Source organism: Grampus griseus (genome assembly GCF_964374135.1).
Source record: "Grampus griseus genome assembly, chromosome: 13".
NCBI classification, from domain to species: Eukaryota; Metazoa; Chordata; class Mammalia; order Artiodactyla; family Delphinidae; genus Grampus; species Grampus griseus.
Window position 1 is genome coordinate 74,595,864 of NC_139007.1, and position 27,606 is coordinate 74,623,469.

Below are 27,606 nucleotides of genomic sequence, written 5' to 3' on the forward strand. Positions count from 1 at the left end.
AGGATGAACAATATTCCATTATATATATTCTGCATTTTCTTTATCTGTTTATCTGTCAACAGACACGTAGGTTGTTGTTTCCATCGTTGGTTAGTGTGAACAGCGCTGCTATGAACATGGAGGTACAGATCTCTTCAAGATAACAATTTCATTTCCTTTGCATACATATCCACAAGTGGCACGTCAGGATTGTATGGTGGTTCTATTTTTAATTTCTTGCAGACCCTCCATACTGTTTTCCACAGCGGCCGCGCCAGTTTACATTCCCACCAACAGTGCACGAGGGTTCCCTTTTCTCCACATCCTCCCCTGCTTGTTTTAATTTGGTCTGTTGTTATATTTCTTTTGAATCTCTGAATATGGGCCATTGCTTTTTTTTTTTTTTTTCTTTTTTTTTGCGGTACGCGGCCTTCTCACTGTTGTGGCCTCTCCCGTTGCGGAGCACAGGCTCCAGACGCGCAGGCTCAGCGGCCATGGCTCACGGGCCCAGCCGCTCCGCGGCACGTGGGATCTTCCCGGACCGGGGCACGAACCCGTGTCCCCTGCATCGGCAGGCGGACTCTCAACCACTGCGCCACCAGGGAAGCCCTTATTTATTTATTTATTTTATTTTTGGTAACTAACAAATATAGACTTTCTGTGTGATGGTAATAATGCAAAAATAGCTGAAAGAGGGAAAATAAGAAGAAAGGGGGAAATGAAAAGTCAAGGAAAAGAATCCCAGAGAGGCCTGGGGAAGAGCTCTGTGTGAGGCCCCTGGAGCCGGGGGTGAGTCTGGTAATTCCTGCTTACAGGCAATTCCTAGTAATTCCTCTCCCGACCCTTCACGTTTCCTGCTTACGGTTCGCTTGCCTCATCCCTTCTCCCACCCCCGCTTCCTATTATTCAAACCCTACATTAGCTCAAAGGCTTTAATTTTTGGTGGGCAAAAAAAAAAAAAAATAGTGATTATTTCTCCAAACCTTCACTTGCAGCTCACATCTTGGATTTGGCCTCTTGCACTTCATTTTGTGCAAGAGGAACTTTGGGGCTGATCTGGTCACAGGTACACAGAGTTCCTCAGTCTCTTCAGTAAAGACACTGTATGTTTCATTAAGATTGTTGGTGCGAGTTTTTTTTTAAATGAACTCTAATTCAATAAGATTTTCTCTTCCATTATTTTTACAAGACCAAATAATAAAATTTAAAAAGAAATTTCTTCTTAAAGAAACTTAAATCAGTTGCTTTAAGAACACATCTTTACAAAATTATACTCATTAGGCAACAAAAAACTTTAGTGTTTTCCTTTCTTCTGATGCAAGTTGAAGACTTAGAAATAAATAGTTGTTAATGGTGTTTGGTTAAGAAGAATTTGTTTTAATTGTTTATATGAAACAAGTACTTGTTAACTTTTTCTTGTTGCCAATCTGTCAATTCTAAATGTTCACGTACATTAGGCAGGAGAAAGCCCAGCTTTGTCACAAAAGGTTTGCATTAGGAACTTGGTTCTTTTGTGCGTTTGTTTTCATTCTTGTTAAGGGATGAATTCGATTGTACAAATCCCGCATATTTTATGTGTTAAACATGTTAGTTCAGGAATTTCACTTGATTTTATAACGATACGTATCTACGATGGCTGACCAATCCAAACATAAGATTTAACCATTGACTTCGGACCCAATTCAGTTCTCCCATCTTCTGGCTTGCAGAACTTCTGGCTTTTGGGAAAGAAAGTGAATCAAAGTAATTTTTGGTTCAAATTATTATTAACTGTTTTCTTCTGATATAAACTTATATTTTAAGATTTAAAATAAGTCAGCATGTACTACATAAACATCATAGAAGACCAAACACTAAGAGTTTCTTTGAGGTGTCAGAAGAATACACCTTTTGCCTAGAGTTTATATCTGCCCAGGTAAATTTTATTTCTGATTCTATTATTTCCTCAATTTGCCCCTGTTAATAGGGAAGATTCTAAAAGTAATAACTATGCCTGGGTATTCGAGGCAGTGTGTGGTCTCTTCCTGAAGTTACAAGGTTTTAACTGTTTGTTGATTCCTCTTATGCAATAGAAGAATGCAGATGTTAATTTAATCTGAGCCTGTTTATACAGTGACTTTTATAATGTATATCTAAAGATAGAGAATCGAGTTTTATGAGACCAACATTTCTTATCAAGTCCCCACTCCACCCTATTCTAATTGGGCTGACCCTTAAGTTGAATAAAGAACAAAGAGGTCTGTAGTTAAAACATTTCACTACATGTTGAGTCTTGCCCTTATTAAATGAGAAAATGGAGACTTAAACAGAGAATCTGAATTAGAAGGTCGCATATACACTCACTGTTTTTTGTGAATGGAAAGCATATTTTAAAATAGTACATATCATCTTTTTAGTCTAAATTCGGGATGTTTTCCCGAGAGGTGCAAGTATTTAGACTCATATAAATGGGCTGCTTTATAAAAACATGCCAATAATACTTTTTAATTTGTGAAGTTTAATATTCTGTACATTATCAACCAGACTTCTTTTCAGGGATAAAGAAATGGAGGTGACTTCTAAATCTTAGAGCAGAAACTGCATGTGGGCAATTGGATACCTGTCCCCAGAGCTCAGAGAAGAGGGTTGGGCTGGGAGTTTAAGTCTGTGCGTCATCTGTATTTAGTGGTGATGAAAGCCGTAGGCGTGAGATAGATGTTCTGGTGGGAGAATTCAGAGTCACAGAAGAGGAAAGGGCCTGGCATTGAGCCCTGTGCAGCTCTGGATTATTGTGGCATGTAGGGAGGCTAATCTGCAAACCCTGGGAAGCTCCAGCTTGAGGGGTAGAAGGAGCGCCGGGAGCATTTTGTGTTACAGAAGCCGAGGGAAAAGCATGTTTCAAGAGGAAGGAAGGAACTGTCAGATGCTTCTGATGGGTCAAGTGTGATGTGGGCTGAAAGTGTCTATTGAATTCAGCAACAGAAGTCATTGGCGGTTTCTGGGAAGCTGTTTTTGTGGAGCAACAAAGGTGGAAAGCAGATTGACGTGGGTTGAGCCAGGCAGGAGAAAAGGAGGAAAAAGACCTCCAGTGCAGACATCTGTTAGGTGTTGAGCTGAGAAGGAGGGACGGGATATAAGATAGAAGTTCGAGAGAGCTGTGGATCAAGGGAGACCTTTTTTGTGGGTCAGACTTGCATGACATGATACAAGCCAATAAGGTGAAGTAAACCTATGTGAATTACAGCACATCATTAGAGAAACAGTCTTGGGAATTATTGGAGAACCAGAAGGGAAAGAGAGGGAGAAAAGGATAGAAAGCTTATGTAAATAAATAATGGATGAGAACGTTCCCAAAACAGGGGAGAGATTTGGACATCCAAGTTCATGAAGCTCATAGGTCCCCCCCAAATTTCACAATATTATATGCTAATTATATCTTAATAAACCTTGAAAAAAAAGCCAATTAGAAGGAAGCATTGGAGTGAGAGAGATTCAATAAACAAGAGAGAAAAGAAAGAGGATTTAGAATAAAATAACAGCAACAACAACTAATATTCATTCAGTGTTTGCCCTACCCACGGCACTGTGCTAAGCCCGTGACATGTAGTCTCACATTTAGTTCTCAGAATAATGTTATGCAGCGGTGCCGGGAGGAAAGTGTGGCCTAAGGATGTTAACCAACTTGCTCAGTGTCTTCCAGCTAGTGAGTGGTGAACTGACTTACTACCTTAAGGATCGACCTTGGTCACCACCACAGCCCACCACCCCCCAACTGGAATTTAGGTGTTCTGTGCTGCGTTTGAAGACCTACTTAAAGATTCTTTAAATTATATTTTAAGAAAGGCCACTTTGAAACCCTCTGTCTGAAAGTTCTAACAGCTCTATTTGGACAACAATTTTGGTGGGTGGCCTGGGTCCAAAAAAAAAAAAGAGGCCTTATCTACTGAGAAAGCTTAACCTTGAGAATATATATATAAAACATCATGCCTCCAAATATAGGCTGTGTGAACTGAAGGGGATTTGCCCAAAGAACTCGCAAAGCAACTTGGGGAGGCAGAAATTAATTGTAGGAGAGTTTTTTTTTTTTTAACATTGCAAGAAGGACACAAAAAAGGATGATGGGTTGAGGCAGCAACATAGAAAGGCCAAGGAAGAGATGTGAAAACATCCCACAGACAGCTTCCCTGTAGATTCTGACCGACTAAATTTCCTGAAATAATACTAATTCTGTCCTCTTGCTTTCGATAGGACATAATGACTACATGTGTCCAGCTACCAACCAGTGCACGATTGATAAAAACAGGAGGAAGAGCTGTCAGGCCTGCCGGCTACGCAAGTGCTACGAAGTGGGCATGATGAAAGGGGGTAGGTACCTTGGACCCAGGGCGCCCACCATGAGGTCCTTGTCCCCCACCCACTGCTGGCCATTTCCATTCTAGTCACCCCGGGAGTGGAGTGGTTTCTCTTCTAATTAATTTTTTTCCTATTCTCACTTTTCTTCACAACAAAACTATTTTTTATAACACATTTTATTAAAAAAGAAGGAATCTGAACACACCATTTTGTGTTTCATATTTTCAATGTAAATACTTATATTTAAAATCAAAAGTGTGTGGGAGGTGGTGGTGGAAGGAAAAGAAGACTGCTCAGCGAATTATTCTAGAAATATTTTTCAGTTACTGTTTATATTTCCTAATGCTAGAAAACGGTATCTGGGAAGAAACTTTCCTTACACGGAGACTTGTACATGTAAAAGCTAAAGAGCTAGTTTGTCATCTTTCAATCCCTTCACATCCCTTAGGGAATTTGAATTTCAATCAAAAGGCAGCTTTCTCCTTTAGAAGTTGAGTTAACTAGCAGCTCCCATAATCTCAGCGTCCAGTATGGAGCTGGGAACAATGCAGTGATTTCTGAGCGCTAGCGTCACGAGGTGGTCGGGATCTGTGTCCGTGTATTTGTGCTGTGGGTGTGTGTATGTGTGGTTTTCTGTCTCCTCATGTATCCAGCCTTCCAGTTTTCTTATACAGGAATCCAGCGTCTGGTTCTGGGAATATTAGGTGCTCCATAAATGTGGTTGCCTGATCTCCTTGTATTCTTTGGAATCTAGTTTTGAAGAACACTTCTAGTCTTGAAGAGCCTTCAAGATACTGGGAGAGAACAAGAGGAAATGCGTAATTGAAATAAAGGAATGGGTGCATCCAGTGTTTTAGGATGATAGAAAGGAGAGAGACAGACCTATGATGGTGCTGCCTGCTGATCAGAATGGGAAAAAATCTTTCTGGAGAGGAGGCTTGAGATTAGTTAAGGAGAACAAAGTGGCCATGAAAAAGAGTAGCGATTGTGTAAATAGAGGGAAGCTAACCTTTAACTCATTAACACTTGGACAAAGGGGGAGGCAGAGGAAAAACCAACAATCATGCCTGATTATTAGGGTGCTTATAGGCAAAGATTCCTTTGTTAATGGCCATAAATAAATCTACCTGGTTGAGATTTTGAATACAGCATTTGGAATAAATTATCTTGATGAACAGATGAAATGTTGCATTTACACATTGTGTGAGCTGTGACTATATGTCTTGAGTGTCTGAAAAAGCAGCTTTGATTCAAAGGGTAATTAATTCCAAGAATTTAACAGCCACATTCAGAAAATGACACTTTGAGTCATAAATGGATTAAATATTTAAGGAATTCATTTTTCTTTGTACTGTTGGAGAATTAGTCAGGCTTAATTAAACTCACAAAAAGCTTCTTAAGGTAACGTGATAAGTGACAGGAATAAAACAGCTACATGCAAAAAGTTTACTTCGAAAGAGTAGAGTCCAAGTTTAATATTCTTCTTTGGCAATTGTAGGTAGATTAAGCCCAGACTCTTAAATTCTCTCTAAAAGCTGAAATGATCAACTTGTAAATTGGTCCAAAACATTTTTTTTCTTTGAGGGTACCCATACATTGACCCCACTTCATAGAAACAATTCTGTTTTTCTTAATTAACATCCAGATACAATCTGGATGCATAAATATAAATTATGCATGCACATTTTTATCTAACAAAAAATTTAACATGCAAAGACATAATAAAAATCTTCCCACTGCTTTCAAATAGGACTTTAGATAATTACTGCACATAGTCAATCTATGTGTGCATGCATGTACTTGTATATTTATGAGTGCAAAATATATATCTATACTAGTTTGCTGCTGTGTTATTCTGCTCAGCCTGCCATAGCAAAGTCTACAAACTGGGTGACTTAAACAGCAGAAATTGATTTCTCACAGCTCTGGAGGCTGGAAGTCCAAGATCAAGGTGTCAGCAGGGTTGGTTTCACCCTAGACCTTTCTGCTTGGCTGGAAGATGGTCCTCTTCTCGCTGTGCCCTCACGTGGCCTTTTCTCTGTGTGTGTGCATCTGTCGTGTTTTTTTCTCTTCTTTTAAGGACCCCAGTCATATTGGATTAGGACCCCACCCTTAGGCCCTCATTTAATCTTTATTACATCTTTAAAGACCCTATATCCAAATTTAGTACTATTCTGAGGTACTGGGATTAGGGCTTCAATGTGATATGTCGAGGAGACACAATTCAGTCCATAACAATTTCCCATAGAGATTCCTTAGCAGTTGTTAGTATCCGTTACGTAAAATGAAAACATGTGTCTTTCTGGCAGTTTATACGTGTGTATAAGTTTTACGACAAGCTTTAAAACTGTAAAACTATAGGCTGTGAGAACATCTCATTTTAATTATATGTATAGTGTTTGCCATAATGCAATATAATTTATTTTTCTTCCACAGTATGGGATACCACACATAACTTCATGACACCTTGTATAACAACTCCCCAGATCCCACCCAATAAAGACCTAATTTACAGCTGGAAGTACAGTTATAGCCAACTATAAAATTTGAAATTACTTGTAAAGAACAGCTGTGACTAGATAAATCTTTACAACATTTTCCTACTGGTTTCATAAGAATCCAGTGTCTGAACCAGGCTAGAGACCAATTCGAATACTGAATCTCTCCATATGAAATAAAATGTTTCATTTCAGATAAAAGAGAGAGAACCACAAACTTACCTCCTACTTTTTTTTTTTTTATGGTACGCGGGCCTCTCACTGTTGTGGCCTCTCCCGTTGCGGAGCACAGGCTCCGGACGCGCAGGCTCAGCGGCCATGGCTCACGGGCCCAGCCGCTCTGCGGCATGTGGGATCTTCCCGGACCGGGGCACGAACCCGTGTCCCCTGCATCAGCAGGCAGACTCTCAACCACTGCGCCACCAGGGAAGCCCCCTCCTACTTTTATAGCAAGGTAGAATGCATTTATTAAAGTACCCTAAAGATCCAAAACAGTGCATGATTTATCTACAGGAAGAAATTTAATCTCTTATGATGCCTGCTGTACCCTGAAAATCCCAACCTCATTATTAGATTTGGTCCTGAGCCACGATGGTTCAGTAAGATGCAGGATTTAAGACATGCTTTAGGGGATGCACTTTCCCATCTTAGTGCTGCTGGTCTCTGTCTAGCTTGCATTTTCCTTTTCATCTGTCTCCCTCCCCTTCAACCTTAAGTGGCAGATTAAATATCTCTTCTTCAGGGAGGTCTTCCTTTTGCCCCACACTAGGTTAGCTTCCTGTGTTCTCCCTTTCATAGGAAACAACTCTTCCCTGAGCCCTCCTCACTACTATTGTTAGTTGTTCAACATCTGTCCATGAACTCCACGATGGTGGAGACTGTCCTGCCTACTGATCTAGCACTAAGCAAGTCACAAAGTGAGTGTTCAAGATATTTTTTTCCCATGAAATAATGACTTAATTCATTTAAATAGTTATTTGTTCAGGGCTGCTTAAGGGTGAGCTATTATGAAGAGTACAAACATGGATAATCACCTAGTCCCTTCCATCAGAATCCTCATTGTACAAAGGGGACATTTGCACCTGAAGTGGCAAATAAAAATCTGGAAGAGAAGTTAAGACCTGGATGGAAGATGAAGATGAGAATGGAAGACCAGCGGCCAGTGGAAGTTCAGAGCTTTGGCCAGCCACTGCTGGGTTTAGTCCAACCCAGAGTGTTATTCAGACCATGTGACTTCCAAGGTGTATATTATTATCCAAGAACTTGGCATTCTAGCTTGGTTTGATGGAAAGGGGAAAACCTCAGAGATGGAATTCTTGGACCAAATACTGGCTTCCCCTCAGATTTGCTGAGCAATCCTGTTACAGTCATTTTTATGAGTTTCATTATCCTCAGATGTAAAATAAAAATAAATAATTTATATTTAACAAGTTTCTTGTAAAGGTCACAATTCATAACATGTGAAGTACTTTATAAAGTACAACACAAGTGTTAGTGATTACAGGCAGACCTCAGAGATATCGCAGGTTTGGTTCCAGACCATTGCAATGAAGCAAATATAAAGTGAGTCACACAAATTCTTTTGGCTTCCCAGTGCATATAAAAGTTAATGTTTACGCTATACTGTAGTCTACTAAGTGTGTAATAGCATTATGTCTAAAAAAATGTACGTACCTAGTTAGGAAATACTTCATTGCTAAAAAATGCTAGCCATCATCCGAGCCCTCAGCAAATCATAAAAGTAACATCAAAGACCACTGATCACAGATCACTGTAACAAATATAATATGAATGAAAAAGTTTGAAATATTGTGAGAATTACCAAAAAGGAACACAAAGACAGAAAATGAGCAAATGCTGTTGGAAAAATGGCACCAATAAACTTGCTTTATGCAGTGTTGCCACAAATTTTCAGTTTGTGAAGAGCGCAGTATCTTCAAAGTACAATAAGATGGGCTGCCCTGGTGGCGCAGTGGTTGAGAGTCCGCCTGCCGATGCAGGGGACGCGGGTTCGTGCCCCGGTCCGGGAAGATCCCACATGCCGCAGAGCGGCTCGGCCCATGAGCCATGGCCGCTGAGCCTGTGTGTCCGGAGCCTGTGCTCCGCAACGGGAGAGACCACAACAGTGAGAGGCCCGCGTACCACAAATAAAATAAAATAAAAATTAAAAGTACAATAAGTTGAAGTATGCCTGTAGATCTCCTATCCTAAAAATAATTCCTATCTTACCTAAATACTCAGCACAGATTTTTCTTGGAAGGAAAAGAATGGCAATTTTATCACTAGTACTAAGTATAAATATCTAATTCCTTTGTGGGGAGTAAAAGCCTGGCTCAGACACATCTGCTTTTTCTTTTTTTCTTTTTGGTGTCATGTGCTAGATATAGCTTCATGATGAATGACATTTGTTGATTATCATTTTATGATGCCAGGGATTTATACAAACTTGTTAAAATTCCTCCCGATAAACTCGGAAGTGGGTTGGTGGCAAGGTTTTCATTTTTCAGACAAGGAAATTGTCACCAGAAATTAGTTGATGTGCAGGACTCATGCACTGCCCATCCTGGTTGTGCTTCCTTGTAATACATTAAGAAGAAATTTGAGATAAAGTAATAATTGTCACTAGTCTTTATTTTGGTGACAACATTGCAATTTAATTTTGAGAAATATTCCAAAACAATAAATAAATTTAACAAATTAATGTTACAATTTTAAAGTGAGAAAATAAAAATAATAATATAGTTGGGGAAATGTATGCTGTGGGTTCAGAATAACTGAGATGCCCAATGAAGAGCTGGAAAATAAAGTATTTCCTTTTGCCTAAGTTTAATATTTGTAGTCATGTGTTACTATAATTTGTTTCATTGATGGGATGAGCTTCCAGACCAGAAAATTAGGTTTCCTTTGATCCTACATTGGCTCTTTTTTTTTTTGCCAGAAGTAACTGTTTATTAATGTTAATGACAGGAGAACCAAATCAATGAATTAAGAATGTAAATGTGGGGCTTCCCTGGTGGCGCAGTGGTTGAGAGTCCGCCTGCCGATACAGGGGACGCGGGTTTGTGCCCTGGTCCGGGAAGATCCCACATGCTGCGGATAGGCTGGGCCCGTGAGCCATGGCCGCTGAGCCTGCGCGTCCGGAGCCTGTGCTCCGCAACGGGAGAGGCCACAACAGTGAGAGGCCCGCGTACCGCAAAAAAAAAAAAAAAAAAAAAAGAATGTAAATGTGAATTTCTTTCTTGGGATAGTCCAACAATCCTTGTGAGACTTGTAGCTGCATGTGAATCCAAGCTTTTTCAGAAGGCAGGGTTGGGAATTCACGTTATTTTCTCTGTCTCTTTTGTTTTCTGTCTTTTCTCGCTCCTTTTTGGTATCATCTAATCCCATGACTTTAAATACCACTTATATGCTGATGACTGCCCAGTTTATACTTTTAGCCCAAAGTTTCTCCCAAGTCCATGACTTCTGTATACAACTTCTCAGGTGTCTTCCTCACTTGAGTGTCTAAGAAACATCTCAAACTCAATTTGTTCAAACCTGAATTTCTGCTTCACCCTCAAACATGCTTTATCTGCAATCCTTCCCATCCTAGCTAATAACTTCATCTTTTGAATTGCTCAGGCTAAAACAAATGGAGTTAACCTTGACACTTCTCTTTCTCCCATACCTCATGTTCAGGAAATTCTGGTGGCTCTATCTTCAAATATTTTTGGAATCTGACCACTTCTCACCAGCTGTATTGTTGACAGTCTGGCGTGGAACACCATCATCTTTCTCCCAGCTTATTGCTAAAGCCCTACCTGCTTTTTTCCTTGCTTCCCTACCATCTATTCTCCTTAAAGATACATTAAAAATGGAAATCAAATCATATCACTTCTCAAAACATTGCACGGCTTCCCCGTTCACCCAGCTGATGTCATTACAGTGGCCAGAAGACCATATCTCCTCCCCATTCTTACTTCTTTCACCTCTTTTCTTATTCTGCTCTCTCCCGCTTACCCTAAACCACGTGGGCGTTCTTAACGTGTCAGGCGCACTTATGTCTTGGACCAATTACTCTAGCTTTTCCCTCTCCCTGGAATGCCGTTCCCCCAGATATTTGGGCACCTAACTCCGTCACCTCCCTCAGATTCTTTGCTCCATTATCAATTTATCAACGAGGCTTATCCTGATTGTTGCATTTAATAGCGCAGCCCACACATCCCACATTTTCACCTTCTAATACACCATAGAATTAATTACTAGATGATTTATTGCTTGATGTCTGTCTCCCTTACTAGAGCATAAACTCCAGATGAGTGCTTACAAACAAACAAAACATGCTTGTATGTTTTGTTCACTGATGTACTTCAAGTGCGTAGATCAGTGCCTGCATCTAATAGACAGTCGAGAACTAGTTGTAGCATGCACGAATTAATAGAATGAATGAGCACAACTGAAAGGACACTGTAAGTGTTGAGCTATGAATAGATTGAGCGTCAAGAGTACTGTTTTTCTAATGAAGGGAGAATATCTGCTTGGAAATTAAAACCTGTATAGGAGTTAGCTTTCACCACATAGCAGAACCTCACCTCAACATCTCAATGGCAATACAACAAGAAGCATCTATTACACGTCAGGGAGAGACTAGGAAGCTGCTGGTATTGGCAGGGCTCACTCACATGTCGGGAGGTCAGCTGGCTGTTTTGGCTGGAGCAACTAGGATGACTGAGTTTCGCTTCACAGGTCTCTCATCCTCCAGCAGGCTAGTCCAGGTGTGTTCTCCCAGTAATGGCAGAGGCACAAAAGAGAACAAGCCCCAAATCACAAGCCCATTTCAAGCTTTTTGCTTGCATTATCAGCTGATGTCCGAGGGCCAGTGCCCGTCAAATGGCTGAGTCCTTAGGTTTTGTGAGAGGGACCTTCAGAGTTATCTGGCAAAGGTTAAAAAACTGGAACCATTTTTTGTAATCCATCACAACCAGAAATATGAACTTTTCAGCTTTGGAACTGAAAAATAATTAGAGAGTCATGGACTCTTAACACTTGGAAGGGACTTATAGGTTCATTTACCCTTCTTCCATACTCAGTGCAGGAATCCCCCATCTAGCTTTCCTGACAGCTGTGTGAAGGGTGCTGAATATGGATGTGAATTTTATCTTCGCGCCTGCCTTATATACATGATGAGTGGACACAGTAGGGCAGGAAAAAAACCAGGAGTAGGCGTGAACCAGTACTTCTGGAAAAATATGGGCTTGTTTCAGATGTGCTGTATTTCACTAATTCATTTAGATGTAGGTTTCATGTATGTTACAATTGGTTATGAATGGATGTTAGAAAACAATTAAATGGAAGGCTATTTTAATATTTCAGTAGAAGTTCACTGCATATATAAAATGAACCAAGAAACACTGACAATCATACTTTTGCTTTTATGTAAGTTATAGTTAGAATACTGATTCCACTGTTTTATGCTGAAGTAATTTTGACTGCTTATTTAGAGGTCATTTTGGTTTTTAAAGGACAGGAAGAGGGATCTTCATTTACCTTTTCACGAATGACCATATCTCACCTTGAATGTTAAAAGAAATGCTGACGGGTTTTTACCAAAATTCCAGAAATCAGTCTTTCTTGTTCCTATAATTTGATTTTGCAAAAGCAAATCGTTTTTGAGATGATGTAAGGACCCTTTCTGTCAATAGTATTTACAAAATGCAGAACTCTGGGGGCAGTAATTGTATGAATAAATTGCTGTTTTTAAATTCTATAAGCCTAAGACCTCATACATTTTCATGTGTTTTCATTTTGTTTCAATGATTGTGATTAGGATAATAAACGGTGTTTAGAGCTGAACGAACTTAAAAGATCCCCTAGTCCACCTCTTTGTTTTTCAGCTCATCGTTCTCGTCCAAGTCACACAGCTAGTTAACCACTCAGACCAGAAGCCAAGACTCCTGACACCTGGTTCAGGGCTCTTTTCATTATACTGCACTGCCTTACTGACCAGGAGTAGTTTAGATCATAATGAAATGTAGACTCATGTATAAGTAAGATACTAATATCACACAGACCAAATTGTGACTTAGGAACAATCACTATGGGCACAAAATCCTACTCTTCTTCAACAAAAACATTCATCAATGCATTCGGCTTAGTTGCACAGCAGAAGTACCACATTACATTTATATGGAGTGTGCGATGGTTATTTTAAAAAGAGTTACTTAATATTTCATTACTTCCTATTGCTTAATATCATTTAAAAAGGACATTTTCTCCTTCAGGCCAAGGGTGTTCACTATTTTCAGGTAACAGTTGCAATATTTGTTGAAAGCCCATCTGTTTTTATTGTTTAAATATTTAGATTATTCTGCTATAAAAAAAAGGTAACTTTGTCAAGTAAAAGGAGACCTGGCTAAGGGTCCAGTCTGAACCTGGCTCTTTCAAGACCCTTGGGCAGATCACGTAATTCTTCTGAACTCAGTTGTCACTTTTGAAAAATATGGGCTTAGGACTGAGTGGTCTCTAGAGCATCTTTCAAATCTTAAATTTTGTGTTTTATGATGGGAGGGTCAGAATTTAAAGCTAAAGGTATGTATACAAGTTTCCCAGTATGAGGAACCACCTCACTAGCTATCATATTTATACTTCAAGCTAAATTTGCAGAGCAACCAGCAACTGGAAAAACCTGTTGGAATGGACAAAGCTATTCTCTTCATTGATTAGCTTGGAAAGTCAATCTCTTTGGAGTGAAGAGTGTCACCAAAATGAGTTTGATGTCCATAGTGATATGAGCAGATGGCTATAATATCACTACACTTTTTTTAGCCACATCAAAGAAAGAGTTCAAGAACAAAGTTTGTTGAGATAGGACTTTGAGAAGATCAGTAAGTTCTTGTCTGTTATTAAAGATGTAATAGTCATGCCTAAGACTTGAGTCCCAGGAGCTGGTGAAAATTTCCAGTGTCTGCCTTGTGGAACAGAGAAAGGAAGAGGCTGAAAAGATAGTGAATTTTGAGAAGTTCCTGGCTTAAATACCACACAAGGGAGTCTGGTGAGTTTTCCTTGAAAACTTATCCAGTAGGTGTAAACCAACACACTTGAGGTGAGACCTCTTGGAAATCACGGAAATATATACCAGCCCTAAGAGAGACTGAAGGTAAAGTGAGGAGTCATTATAAAGACATGTTCTGGTTACATCTGGAGGTGACACATTGTTTAGTTTAAGCTTGACTGAGGAAGTAAAAAGTAGTGAGAAACATACAAAGTTATACCTAGGGGTTGGTATCTTTAAAAGCTTGCTTAAGACTAGTTGCTATTATATATTATTTTGTGTTTTGGCACTGTTATTTAGAAAATTTTACCTAACAAATGCCAGGTCAAGTCCAAACTTCTTAGCCTAAGTCATTTACAGATAACCTTTACTGAGCATTTACTATGTGAAGGTGTTTGGAGACACAGGGTAAAACATGGTCACTGAGCATAACGTCTAGACAACCTAATGATGGAAAGAGATTTTTCACATAAAAGGTGACCAAGCCCCGTCATTCCCTCAAGAGACCTAGGACAGGAGTTGGCCTAAAAATTCCTGCTGCCTCAGTTTACCCACCAGTTGTGATCCTAGTGATATCTTTCAGTGCTCCCAGGGATCAGGCAAGTTCAAGTTTGCTGGCTGGCCCTTTGTACTTTGGGGTTTCAACTTCCGGCTGATATTCACGGGGATATGTCCTATTGCCAAGTTAAGTCCTGCCCATACTAGATTTATTTCTTTCTCTTTGTGGGTCCCAGTCTCATAGAAAACATACTTGCATGAAAACGTTAACTACTTCATCAGGCTCTTCTGAGAATTAAAGGCATGAATTATCTTTTGATAATTAAAAATTGGCACACAAATGTTAGGTTTCATATTTCATATATGGTGTAGCATGGTGGTTATGTCTTTGGCTTTGGTAATCAGACCCCATGGATTCAAAATTTAGCTCTGTCTAGACACGTATGACCATGAGCGTGATACTTAACTTCTCTAACCCCAGTTTCTTTATTTGCCAAATGAGGACAGTAATAACATCTACCTAACGAGGTTGTGTAAGAATTAATCTATAGCTTTTAGTATTGTATTTGGCCTGTAGTGAGCCCTCCGTAAAAGTTGGTTACAGCAGTAATAAAGAGTACATCCAATTTTTGCCTGATGTACTTAATTCTAGTCTCCATATAAAATTCAATTCTACACTGTCACAATTAATCAAGGATTAGTTAGCAATTAATTATTATGTATTTAGTTCAGCTTGGATAATCAGTGATATATAAAAGGTAGTGCCTAGCCTCGAGGAACCTATAATTTAGACTCCTGCCAAGCCTGACGTTCAGAGTTCTCTATCTTCTGAATCACACCTAATTTTTTCACTCTTTCCTACTGTCCTAAGAAACCTTTGGCTACAACAAGCAGGTCTGCTCATTGACCACAGAATGTACCTTATCCTTTCTGCCTCCCTTCAATCTGAAGTTAGTTATTAATACTTTATTTATTCGTAGTAGGTTTCCCTGATTGCTAAAGCCCCTCTCTTTCACTCGTTTAGGACTCCCTGTAAGTCATCACCTTGTTCCTTGGAATAGCTCTTCTATTCCTTCCCTGTGTTAATCAGGTCAGGTGAGCTGCTTGTCAGTATCCTGGTGCTAACCCAGGTACTGAGCATCCTGAACCCCGCCAGCCTGAGGACAAGCTGGACACTTTGGTGTACAGTGAATTCCAACCGCAAGAGAGCAGTTTGCGCCGTCTTGACGCTTGACTACGGCTTGACCTCACCACCCTTGATTTTAACATATACTTCGTTGTCAGCCTTCCGCCTCCTCATTTTCATTTCCAATCTTTGGCATGATTCCATCTGCATAAAGCTTTGATTTTTGACTACTAGGTTATTTATCTGACTGCTCATTTCTCATTGCTAGAACTGTGTCTAGACTTTACTGTCACCCATAGATACCCGGACCACTCAGCTCTGGCCTCAGTATTGTCACTGAGTCTCATCCCTAGGTTGGCCTCTCGAGTGGTAGAGTGCCCACGCCCCTTAGCTTCTGGTCCTTTGATTGTGCGGTTCCACCAGCACCCAGCCAGCTGCCTTAACACATATCTTTGTTTATTTGAACACTTAATTGAATGGGATATAGGATTCACCTTCTAGGCACCAGATTGAGTTCAGCCAAGCTAACGACTTAGTATTATATTTTAAAAATATATTCATCTCATATCTATGCAGTTAGCTTTTTAATTTCAGGAAGCAGAGAGTGTCATTTTCTTGTTTTATTGATAGCACAGTGATATCTTGTAAATATTTGTTATTGATGGTGAGTTTAATGCTAATAGGAAAAGGAGAAGAGGTGGTTTATCTTAATGTTTAGATAAGCCATTCTCTTGGCATTAGTCTGTTGTTCAGATCACTAAGCATGACTGAAGTAACACCACTAACTGTAATGATCTCTCTCTCCCCCATCTTTCTCCCTCTCTCTTTTTGCCTAGTGCATAGACCTGGGGGAAATGTATTATGCAATTTTAGGCGTAAAAAGTAATGACACCAAATACTACAACTATCATAACAAATAAATAAAACTGTACCTTAAGTCAAAGAAAAGCAAGCTTTAGGAAGTTAAAAAAAAAAGCCGTTTCCAAATTTATTAAGTTAAAATAAGATTTCCTCATTATTGAATTATTTGGGTAATATTTAGTATCACAGGTGAGATGAACTATTTTGTTGGTTGTTGAAACTTTTTATAGATATTTGTTTTGAGAAGTTCTAGGTATAGCGTCTTTATTGTGGATAATTCCTGTTTTATTTTTCCTTTAGCCTATACGTTTATGTTCATTATTTTGTTTCTTGAGGATTCAAAATATGCATTTTGCTATACATGGGAATTTCCTATAAAATATTAGTTGTAGTACGATGGTTTCATAATGAATTTTCCAGGTATTCTTTCTTGCAGGCAGATATTATTAGCTCTATTTTTTAAAAAAACATATTTTCACACATTTTTATTCCCTCCCTCTCCCTCTCTCTCTCTCTCAATGTGGTTTCAGTTCATTAAATGAAAGATTAAAGAAATAAGTTCTAAGGATTTTCTTTAATAATAATTGATTTTGGAATAACTTACCTATGTTTGCTCCAGGGCTGCAGTTCACCATTTATTCACTTGAGAACTTCCCAAAATTAAATTTTGTACATGTGGAATTGATTCACTTCACATGGATGTGTTGTTTACTCCCAAAGTGATGTAGGTTTCTGACTTTTAATAGTGGTAATGGGTCAGAAAATTGCCCATCCGCATCTGTCAGATATTCAAGGAATATATTTTGAAATTTAACCACTGGGAGGATAAGGAAATCAGTACTAGGTGACTCTTTGATTTAAATCCTATAAAAAAAATTAGAGAATCATCTGATACAAGGACAAATAACGAAACAAACAGCAGAACAAACCCTAGCAAGATGAATTTCAAAAATACTGAGAATATTAAAAGAATATAATACAGTCAGCCCTTTGTATTATGGGTTCCACATCCACGGATTCAGGCAACTGTGGATCAAAAATATTTGGAAAAAAATTCCAGAAAGTTCCAAAAAGCAAAAAAGTAGGAATACAATTTTATTTTTTTTCCATTTGGATAACCAAATTGTCCCAGAGCTATTAATTAAACAATACGTTATTTCCTCATCGATCTGTAAAGCTACTTCCTTTTTATATGAAGTTCCTCTCTAAGAGAGAATCTGATTCTGAGCTCTCTTTGGTATTTCTTTCCTCTATTTGTCAATAAAACCACAGTTTTAATTTCTGTAACTTTGTAATTACTTTGACTTTTTAATCCTTCTTGAAAAAAATTTGTTCTTTTTCAAAATTGTTTTGTCTATTTATGGCTACTTTTGCTTCCAAAAGAAGTTTTAAAATCAACTTTTAATGAAATTACATTGAATTTATAAATTAGTTTAGGGAGGTTTGACATCTTTATGATACTTAGTCTTCTCACCCATTAACATTATATAAATTCTCCACTTATTTTAAATCTTTTAAAATGACTTTTAATAAAAATGTAAAATTCTCTCCAAAAGGTCTTGCATATTAAAAAAATTACTCCTAGCTATTTCGTGTTACTGACATTTTAAAGGCATATCTTTTTAAAAAATTACATTATCTTATTGTTTCAGACATGTCATATATTTTTTAAAAATTTACAAATTCAGGACTGCATTGCTTATTCCTTTAAAATTTTCCCATGTTGCTGAGTATCCTTCAATATAAGATTATTAGTGCAGTTGCATTAATATTCCAAAATGGAATACTGTAATTTATTGAATTATTTTCCTAATTATTGGTATTTACATTGTTTCTTGCTTTCACAATTTTAAACAGGACTGTGAACAGCTTTCTTGCTAAATCTTTGTATACCACAATAATTATTTACTTAGGATTCACTCCTAGAACTTGAATGGCTGAGTCAAAAGTTATGCACTTTTTCCATGACTTTTGATATATATTGTCAGAATCAATCCAGTGGTGTTGGTTCAGAAATCATAATATCACATAAAAGAACACTGTAAACATTACAAATTATGATATATAAAGATATATTTCTTGATGTGGACTACATCATGAAGAGAGCAGATTATAAATAATATTTAAGTATTTTAATTATTTAGGCTTATACTGAGCAATAAAGAGGAGAGTGAATAAGTGAATGAATACATGATTCTGGAAGGGTACCCAACAAGAAGCTAGTAGCAGTTAGCCCTGGGTAAGGGAATTATGCATGATTTTTATTTTCTATTTTTTTCTTCTCTGTCATTTCTGTTTTCAACAATGCACGTGAATTATTTATGAATAAAATTTTTTAAAAACTTTGATATTTTTATATAGGTTTAATGGAATAATATTTCTCCTTCATTTCTTTAATTTTTAGGAAACTTTCTTCATGGCAATTCTTTTTATATGTTTCTTTCTCTCTTCTAGGAATGAGGTTGCCAGCTATCTTACTATAACAGCTGTGTACCTTATTCTTATTGTAGTTAGCTGCTAAATTTCACAACTGTAATTATTTTATTCCCCATTTGGTACTTAACTATGTTTTAGGCAAACTCAGAAGTATCATGGAGTGAGTTTATTCAACATCAGAATCATGATATTGAAATGTCAATAACGAATGACTGTTTTCGAGTCAGTCCCTCTTGAAGGTAAACAGGGAACAAAGAGATTTCGGGAACAATAAAAGCTTTCCAAACAATTGAGAAAAAAGTTGTTCTGAAACAATAACGTATGCCCCATCCTTTTATTTCAATGTGTTTTCTTAAGGCAATTACTGGCAAAGAGTTTGATAATTTTATGTTTAAAGTTATCTTTTTTCCCAGCCAGGCACCCCACTGCCATCAGGTTTTCTTTCCGAGAGATTTTGTAACTGGTACGTGGTAGCTCATTCTCACTGCCTGCTTCACGTCCACTAGCGGCACACCTTGTTCCGAAATATTGCAAAGTTGAAATGTTTTTATTTGGGCAACTCCTGCAATCAAGGTAATTCACCCCATCTTCAATGAATAAGATGGAAAAGAGCAAGCCAACCTCTGTGACCTTAAACTTTCACTGAAACTTAGAGACGGGTTAACTCAGCTGGTGAGAGCGGGGTGCTAATGACACCAAGGTCGTGGGCCCTATCCCATTACAGGGCAGTGACACTCCGAGGAAGAGCCCCACTGCCTTGGCACAGACTCCCTGGGACATCTGCTAGCCATTCACAGTGAGGCAAAGGAGTGTGGAATTTTTAGTGAATCATGTTGTAAGTTAGGGTGTCTCCAACTCGAAGCCAGTTGTGGGATCAAGGAAGAGAGCCAACTGAGGCTGGGAGAGGGGCCCTAGAGTGTCTCAGTCCAGGACACAGTGGTGGAGGATGAGAAAAACTAAATGGGCTTCAGGAAGTGGGTGTTAGTCCAAGCACTGTTTTCAGTGGGTGTGGCACAGAAGACTGGCTGGGCTCAGCCACCAGGAGGGTTCTCAGGCGGAGTCACGGCGTAAGCCAGCGTTAGGCATCTGCCTGGAAGGGACAGGGTCCTCCACATCCGAAAGGGCTCTGGGGCCGGGGTCCGTCGCTGGAAGATGCACGGGCAAGTGCCGTAAACGGTTCCCCAGCTGCACTGAGTTCAGAGCTGAGACGCACCTCTGAAAACCCTGGGCAGAAGCATGACCTCTAGAACTTGGCCAACTGATCCGTCGGGGAGTGATGCAGGTGAGGAATGGGGCACGTTTGGTGACCTGCACAGTTACCTGCTCAGGTCTTGCGTGTGGATGTGGAAGATAGGCTGTGCTGTGTCTGGGAGCCTGACGTAATCACAAGTTTCACCAGAGGGACAAATAGGAAGGCTGACATACTGTCTTTGTCTGCACTGGCTGGCTTGGGGCCTGGGAGAAATTGAACTGTAGGCCACAAACAAATTCAGCTGTAAGACGCTGTGAATGAGGAGACAGAGGACAAAAGAGGGGGTGCTGTGACCAATTATCAAGACTGCACAAACTAGGTGGAGAGAATGTTCTATTGGCAGTAGCATCCTTTTCATCTCTGACATAGCTCCTGAAGGATATACTACATATCTCGTGCAGACTGTTCAGGGGAATTTCTGCAAAGAGGGAAATGTTTGGTTTGGAAGAAAATAATTTCTTTTTCTTTTTTTTTTTTGTCTCATTAAGAAACTTGTGTTTCAGCTTGTGTTATAGTCATATAATATGTTAGTACAGTAGTACAGCAAAATATATACATCTATTGGGGGTGCTTGCTCAAGTATTTTTTCCTAATAGAGATGTGTAATCAAAAAAATATAGAGGGGCTTCCCGGGTGGCACAGTGGTTGAGAGTCCGCCTGCCGATGCAGGGGACACGGGTTTGTGCCCCGGTCCGGGAAGACCCCACGTGCCGCGGAGCGGCTGGGCCCGTGAGCCATGGCCGCTGAGCCTGCACGTCCTGGAGCCTGTGGTCCGCAACAGGAGAGGCCACAATAGTGAGAGACCTGCGTACCGAAAAAAAAAAAAATATATATATATATATATATAGAGAGAGAGAGAGAGAGAGAGAGAGAGAGAGAGAGAGAGAGCTCTCTGGTCAATAGTATAACCTATAGACAAAGCTATCCCTGGGGCTAACCAATGTGATTAAATATCCTTAGCTCAGATATTTTGATAAAGTAGTAACGAGGGTAGTATAGTTACTGAAAGATTTTCTTTACAGTTTTTTCAATAACTCTATTAGCCAGTTCACTTGTTATAAGTTTCATAGCTCTTTTACGCTCAGTGAATTTTCCTGTTTCTTCCCATGTCCGTATCTTTCCGATGTTTCATTTTTCTGTATCTTTATAGCTCCCTCTAACAATCTCTGAAAATCTGTCAGAGGCTTCAAGATGTGTCATCTCCCTCTGTAACCTGCTCTGACTCCTTCCCTCACAGCTGCCTCCATAAGTGATGTAAAATGAATACAGTGCCAGAAATTCTAGTTCTGGGAGCATCTCCTTACTTAAGCTTATTTATTGCTCTGATTTAGAGATAGCAATCCTGTTTCCATTGCCTCTTCCCAAAGCAATTAGGTTAGACTCTCTGAGGGAGGTTCCCAGAATTGTTTTCAAAACTCCCCGGGTGATTCTAAGACATGCTATTTGTTCTCCTCAAGCACTGTTCAGCATCCTCAGATATTACTTAGTTTTTGCACAGTTGTCTACTGTATAGCCCAATAGGTACCCACTAGCCCCTCGTGGCCATTTAAACTCAAATGAGTTAAAATGAACTAATATTATAAATACAACTCCTAAGTTGCACCAGCCACATTCAAGTACCCAGTAGCCACTAGTACCCAGAGTGGCTAGTGGCTACCGTGTTGTCCAACCCAGGTGTAGAGCATTTCCATCACCACAGAGAAGTCTATTGAGCTGTGTTAACAACTGGGAAACATCACATTGGAGAAGTGAAGGAGAGAGGGCACAGTACGACAGAAACCCCAAAGCAGTTGGTGTGATTGGTAGATACTGTGTCTTACATTACATTTGGAACTTAGTTTATGAGTCCCTTCATTTTTAGATTCAGTTGAAATAAGTTTTAGTTAACTTAAGTGAAGGACTGGTTTGATTTTATATGATTTGCTTAGCCTATCTTTGACTTATCTCCCTTGTTAGAGTGTTTCTAGCAGCATCTCACTTAATCCCTAACTTATTTTTTGTTGTGTGTGTCATTTAAAAGTAACTTAGTCATAGAGGTTATCCTCTCTGAAATCTATATTGCTTTACGGAAGAGGTGAACAGCTGGTGAAAATCGTCCCAAGGTTTCTAATCCCACCAAACGAAAATATGGTGCCAGTCGTTGCCTTGCACCGTGACATTTGTGAAATCCAGGGAGGGACAGATCTCATGCTGTAATAATACATCAGTATAAACATCCTACTAGGCCAGTCCTACAGGTTCTTATGATAACAGGAACATTAGGAGTGGGAGAATGTCAACCTTAATATCATTTTCATTTATTAAAAAGCAAAAAGCTAAGAGTAGCCATTTTACCAGCTGAGTCTTTACTGACTTTTGGTGAGAATCACTTTCTCAAATTACTTGAAATCCCTTTCTTGACACGATGCTTCCACTTACACCATTGTGTAGATTTTCACCCGTACCTCGTTTGTCACTTTGTATGCCCTCCTGCTATTTCGGACACTTTTATTAAATCCCTTCCTTGCACGTAAACAGAACACATCAGTCCATTAATGGAACTCATTATGCTCATTTGTCTTTGCCAAGAACTATTGGAAATGATCACAAATGACTATGTAATTATAATTAAGATCTCGTAGATGCATTTGCTTTATTTTTAACAAGTTCATTCTGTTAAGTTTCACCCCATTTCAAATAATGACATTTCCTGGTACAAAGAAGAATTATTAAAATGGCAAGTTAACTCATATCTCTGGCAGATAAGCTGGTTATTGTATTTGATAATTGTAATGAATAGCTGATAATATACAGATAGTAACTCGAGGAAGTTTATTCTCTTAGAATACCTATGAGAAACTTATTCTGATAGGACCTGGTAACCAAAGTGATCTTTTTTTCCCATTTTAGTTCATATATCTTCAGTTATAATTTTGTTCTCCCAAAGAAGGCTGAGTCCCAGTATGATATTTCAGATTTTGTAAAATCGTAATATTATGAAGAAGAATAATGTATATTAGATCTTCTTTTCACATACTGAGCTAAAAAATTATAAGCATCACTAAATTACCAGAGAATTCTTTTAACAATCAGGCCCTTAGTTCAAAAATGATTCCTTTAAAAAAGGAATTATTGTGATAATCTTGTAATTTTCAAAGTAGCATCTTTAGAAACCCCCTGTCCACCAGTATCCTTCTTGTTTCCATTCAGGATATTTCATCAAAACTTAAATTTTTCTTTCCTCTGCTGCATGTGGGCCTTATGTGCCTTCTCTCTGAAAAATAAAATCTTTAGTTTCAGGAGCTCTGTGTTCTATTCCTTCACTTTAAAATCATGGGAAAAATAACTGTCATTTCCTTATCCCTGTCTCCAATTCCCTCATCATTTTCAGCAAGCCAATTTTCTCTCTTTTTTCTGTCTGCTGTAAGGAACGTTTTACTTTGCTCCATTCTCTGCAATTCAGGGCTCACAATTTCTTTGAGCTTCTCAGATTATCCTTTGTACTTGTGTCTGCTTTTTTATTAAAATATCTTCAGCCTTCTTTTGACTTCATCATCTGTACATTGCTGTATTTAAAACCCATCTGCTTATTGTTTGAAACTAACTCTCTGTCCTGCTTAATCATATTGGATGCGTAACTTCTGAATGAGTTCAAAAATCATCATGTACTGTGAAAGAATTTGCTAGCATGTTCATGTTACTGCATAATGTGCAATGTAGCCAAAGTAAAATAACTCATAATAAATATAATATCAAGAAACGATAGTGAGAATCTGCATATCCTGTGCACTGAGTCAACAGCCAATAAGGCAAATCATCATGACATTTGACAAATCATAGTAGTATTGGGGATGGTATAGCGAGTAAAAGGGCATGGACATTGAGATTAGCAGTCTTGAGTTCTAATTTTTTGTCAGTTCCTAATTGTGTGCCTTTGGGTTAAGCCATCGTTACCTCTACAGGCCCTTTCATTTATAAAATTGGGGTTAATATCTCAGATGTTTCAGTGAAGTGATATGTAAAGCACCCTAGTATAATCGCCTCCATAATGATAATTCTCGTCCTTCCAAGAAATGGGCACTTCTGCTTTGAATTCAGGATAGGTGAACTTCAGCCTAGATAAAACCATTTTATTATCATTACTGCATAAATGTACTCCATGGGTAGCTAAACTTGCTTTCACTTCCTCTACCAGCTAAAACCTTGGTATCAGCTCTAGAATGTATTAGATGGAATAGCCCATCTGATCAAATCTCAACTAGATATTCTTTCTAGTTTTTAAAATATTTCTTATTCAGTTACAAAACAAGTCTATCAGCTGGCTTGAAACAATTTCTTCTACCTTTTCCCTAGTCAGACCATTCAGACAGTCATCACTAACTTAATGACTACATAGGCTTTTTCTGGAAGGCTGGAGGCCCTAGACACTGAGGTATTCCTATGAATAAACCTAAAATCCACGTGTTCAATTCTAATAGCTTCTTTCTTAATGGAATCAAAGCCCTGCCAGTTTAAACAGGATAATTTCAGATTGTTTACTGGACATCCCAGAGTCACAATAAAAATATACTTTATATGCCATAACGATTTCCAAAAATATAGTAAGCTTAAAAGAGATATACACTTACCAACTGTCAAGAATCAAAGAATTTGATGAAGCTGATTATATATGGGGCTGTGGCACTAGCCCTCCTGAGAAAGGGCAGAAGTCCCCCTGTGTTCTCTCCAGAAGGGACAGTATGCTTCTGGGGAAGCCCTTTCCTTACTCAGAAAGCTGGAATCTGCAATTAATTTTCCACCTATATCTCCCTTTGGAACATATCCTAATTACATATCTATAATTTCATGAGCTATGAGTAAAGTCTAAGAACTTTTCTCTGAAATGGCAGCAATAGGAGTATTTTTTTTTTCATTTGGGCTACAATCTTCATTTTGATGCTCAACTCTTTATGCTTTATCATAACTTCTGATTTGCACTAAACATGGGCAAAATGACTGGCTTTTAGAAATGGACACAGGTGCAATACGTATGAGGCCAGGAACCCACCTAATTATCTTCACAAAGTATTAGGACTTCAAAGAATTCAAAGATTCTGTAAGTTCGACTTATGATTGGACTGTTATTATCATTGATGTGTTATCCAAGTCTTGAGCTGTTTTTACAGATTTTTTTTTTAAGTTTGCATCTTATTTGAGTTTAAGAGTGTTCCGGCCAGCTTATTTTGGAATATCTTCTGCTACCCTAACTACTGACATCAGCTTTTGCATTCTGACTGAGGACTTCTTTCTTTTTTTCTCTCTCTCTTCCTGCATCCTTAGTGGTGGAAATCTAGTTTTATAGGAAACCAGTAGTTATGTCAGGTTGCTAGGTATCTTCCCACTGAAGAACAAGTATTCTGGAGCAGCATGTATTTAGTATTTGACATTTAATAAACATGCTTGTTTAAGATATTTTCAATAGAATTTCAGCTCTGGCAATTGTAAACAAAGGATCCAGTTGGTATTTGGTGAGGCAAACAGATGTGGACACGCTTCCTCCGTCGAGATGCATTAACTTTTCTGAAAAGTGGATAAGAACTTGTGAGAGTGAATAATGGAGTTCAAATCAGATGGGGCAAGATATTTGATATTCAGGAAGAAATCACAGTATAATAAATCTGTTACTTTGCTTGGATTGAATGAGGAGTCGCTAACACTGAAATAGAGTCGAAGAAGAGGAAAATGGAGATTTTATAGAGGAGAACCTGGCCCCAAGATGATACTTCTACCCTCAGTGGAATGTTGTCTTCTTTGAAAGGCGCTGGTTCTAGTCAGTACACGAAACATTCATTGATCATTACCTAGGAAAGCTAATTTATTTACAAGGTACAGAGTTAAATCTAGCAAGAAATACAGAGAACTAGGCACAGTCCTTATCATTAAGAAACTTTCAACTCTTGGCATGTTTCAGAGAGAGAAACTTTCTGGCTTGGGGCAATAGGGGCTCCTTTGGCATAAGTATGGTGACAAAGAATTGCTCCAGCTGTATCAGTGGTAAGAATGAGATATTTCCTTTTGCTGAGCTCTCTATTAATACGGGTGGTAGAATTTTGTGATCCTGAAGGCTCTTGATAATTCTGTTTCCTCCTCCTCTATTATTAGTACTTGTTCAAGTCAACATTTTAGGAAAGGAGCCCAGTGATTTCTGTTAGCTACCAGGTCAAGTAACAAATTCATCATTTAACATCTATTTATCGAGCCCCTAATTTGCCCAGGTCTGAGCTGTAGGGTGTATGAAAGATTTCTAATAGATTTAAGGTGACAGAGTTCACAAATGAGAGTTTGTAGAAAGGAATAGACCCTTTTAAGCCTCAAGAAATATGACATTCACCCACTTGAGGACTTGTTAAATCACCAGCAAGGGTGAACTAGTTTGTTGACCCAGTTGTAGGATTGTTGTAAGATGACTGTCCCACTGGCAGGCACTTCTGGTCCAAGAGAATGTAATTGGATGTTGGTGACTCAAGCGAGGCTGGGAAGGCTCATCCACGACCGAATTAAAGACAACAAGGACTTCATTTGTATCCAATGCCGCACCGATCAGCATGAGACAGAGAAGAGACCCATGGGGAGGTGGGGAGACAAACTGTTTCTTTTATAAGTTGGAGAAGGGAAAACTGCAGGCCTGAGTAGCAGAACTGCTAAGAAATGGGAGAAAAGTGAGAACTTCACAGGCTAAACCTTGGTGTCTTATTTATTCCTCTTGGCTACAGAATGCCTGCCAGCAGGAGACTCATCACTAAGATATTACAGGGAAATGAAGCCAGGCAAGAAAAATATGTATTGCTTTTCTCCTCACCCCATAAATTTTGTTATTAATAAATCAGATTCTTATAGAACAGCCTGCCACAGCTGCCTCTAGAAACAAGGGTTTATTAGCCGAATTTTTATTAAAGTGCAGAGCAGTTTTATGAGTGAACATTATGCTTTTAAGTCAAAACGGATGTCATTGAGATCACACGGGATCGTGACTTACTCCCCACTCGATCTGGACCTGGACACTTGGTTTTGTTGCTGGGATAAGGCAGCATGATTTGACATGCAATTAAAGGTGTGGTAACCTGTGATTGATTTCCCTTTCTTGGCACTCCCTGTCTAAACTTTTGGGAAAATTCCAAAACAGTGCATTCCTATACGAAGGCTACCTCTTTGGTTGCTTCAGCTTCCAAAAGGGACATTTGTAAAGCAGTACAGCAACAAGTCAGAACAGGAACAATACAATCCATTTTGAAATAAAATTTCATCAAAGTAAACGGGATAAATTATCAAATATCATCAAAGCAAATCATGGTTTTCCAATACGATTTGGTGAAGACAGAGATGAATACTCTCTCCGCACTTGCTTGCAGAATTCCTTTTCAAAATAATAACATATATGGGTTTTGTTTTCCAGATTGTAAACATAAATACATGCTAATTGCAGAGCAGAATCACTGTGTACTTCTGCAGTTGGTGTTTGTCAAGTGCCTTTCTGGCAGACGACACCAGCTCAACAGGGCAGAAACGTGGGCTGTTGTAAACTTCTGGGCACACACTCTACGATGGAACAGGCGTGACCAGGCAGAGCTGACAGCAT

At 38.8% G+C, this 27,606-nt stretch overlaps 1 protein-coding gene across 1 annotated transcript in view; it reads left to right on the forward strand.

Annotated features, from left to right (window-relative positions):
- Positions 1-27,606, forward strand: part of ESR1 (estrogen receptor 1) — a 249,106-nt gene that overhangs the window by 62,757 nt on the left and 158,743 nt on the right. The window contains exon 4 of the mRNA XM_082668953.1: positions 4,207-4,323. Within this exon, the coding sequence (XP_082525079.1) occupies positions 4,207-4,323 (117 nt within the window). The remainder of the gene's footprint in view (positions 1-4,206; positions 4,324-27,606) is intronic.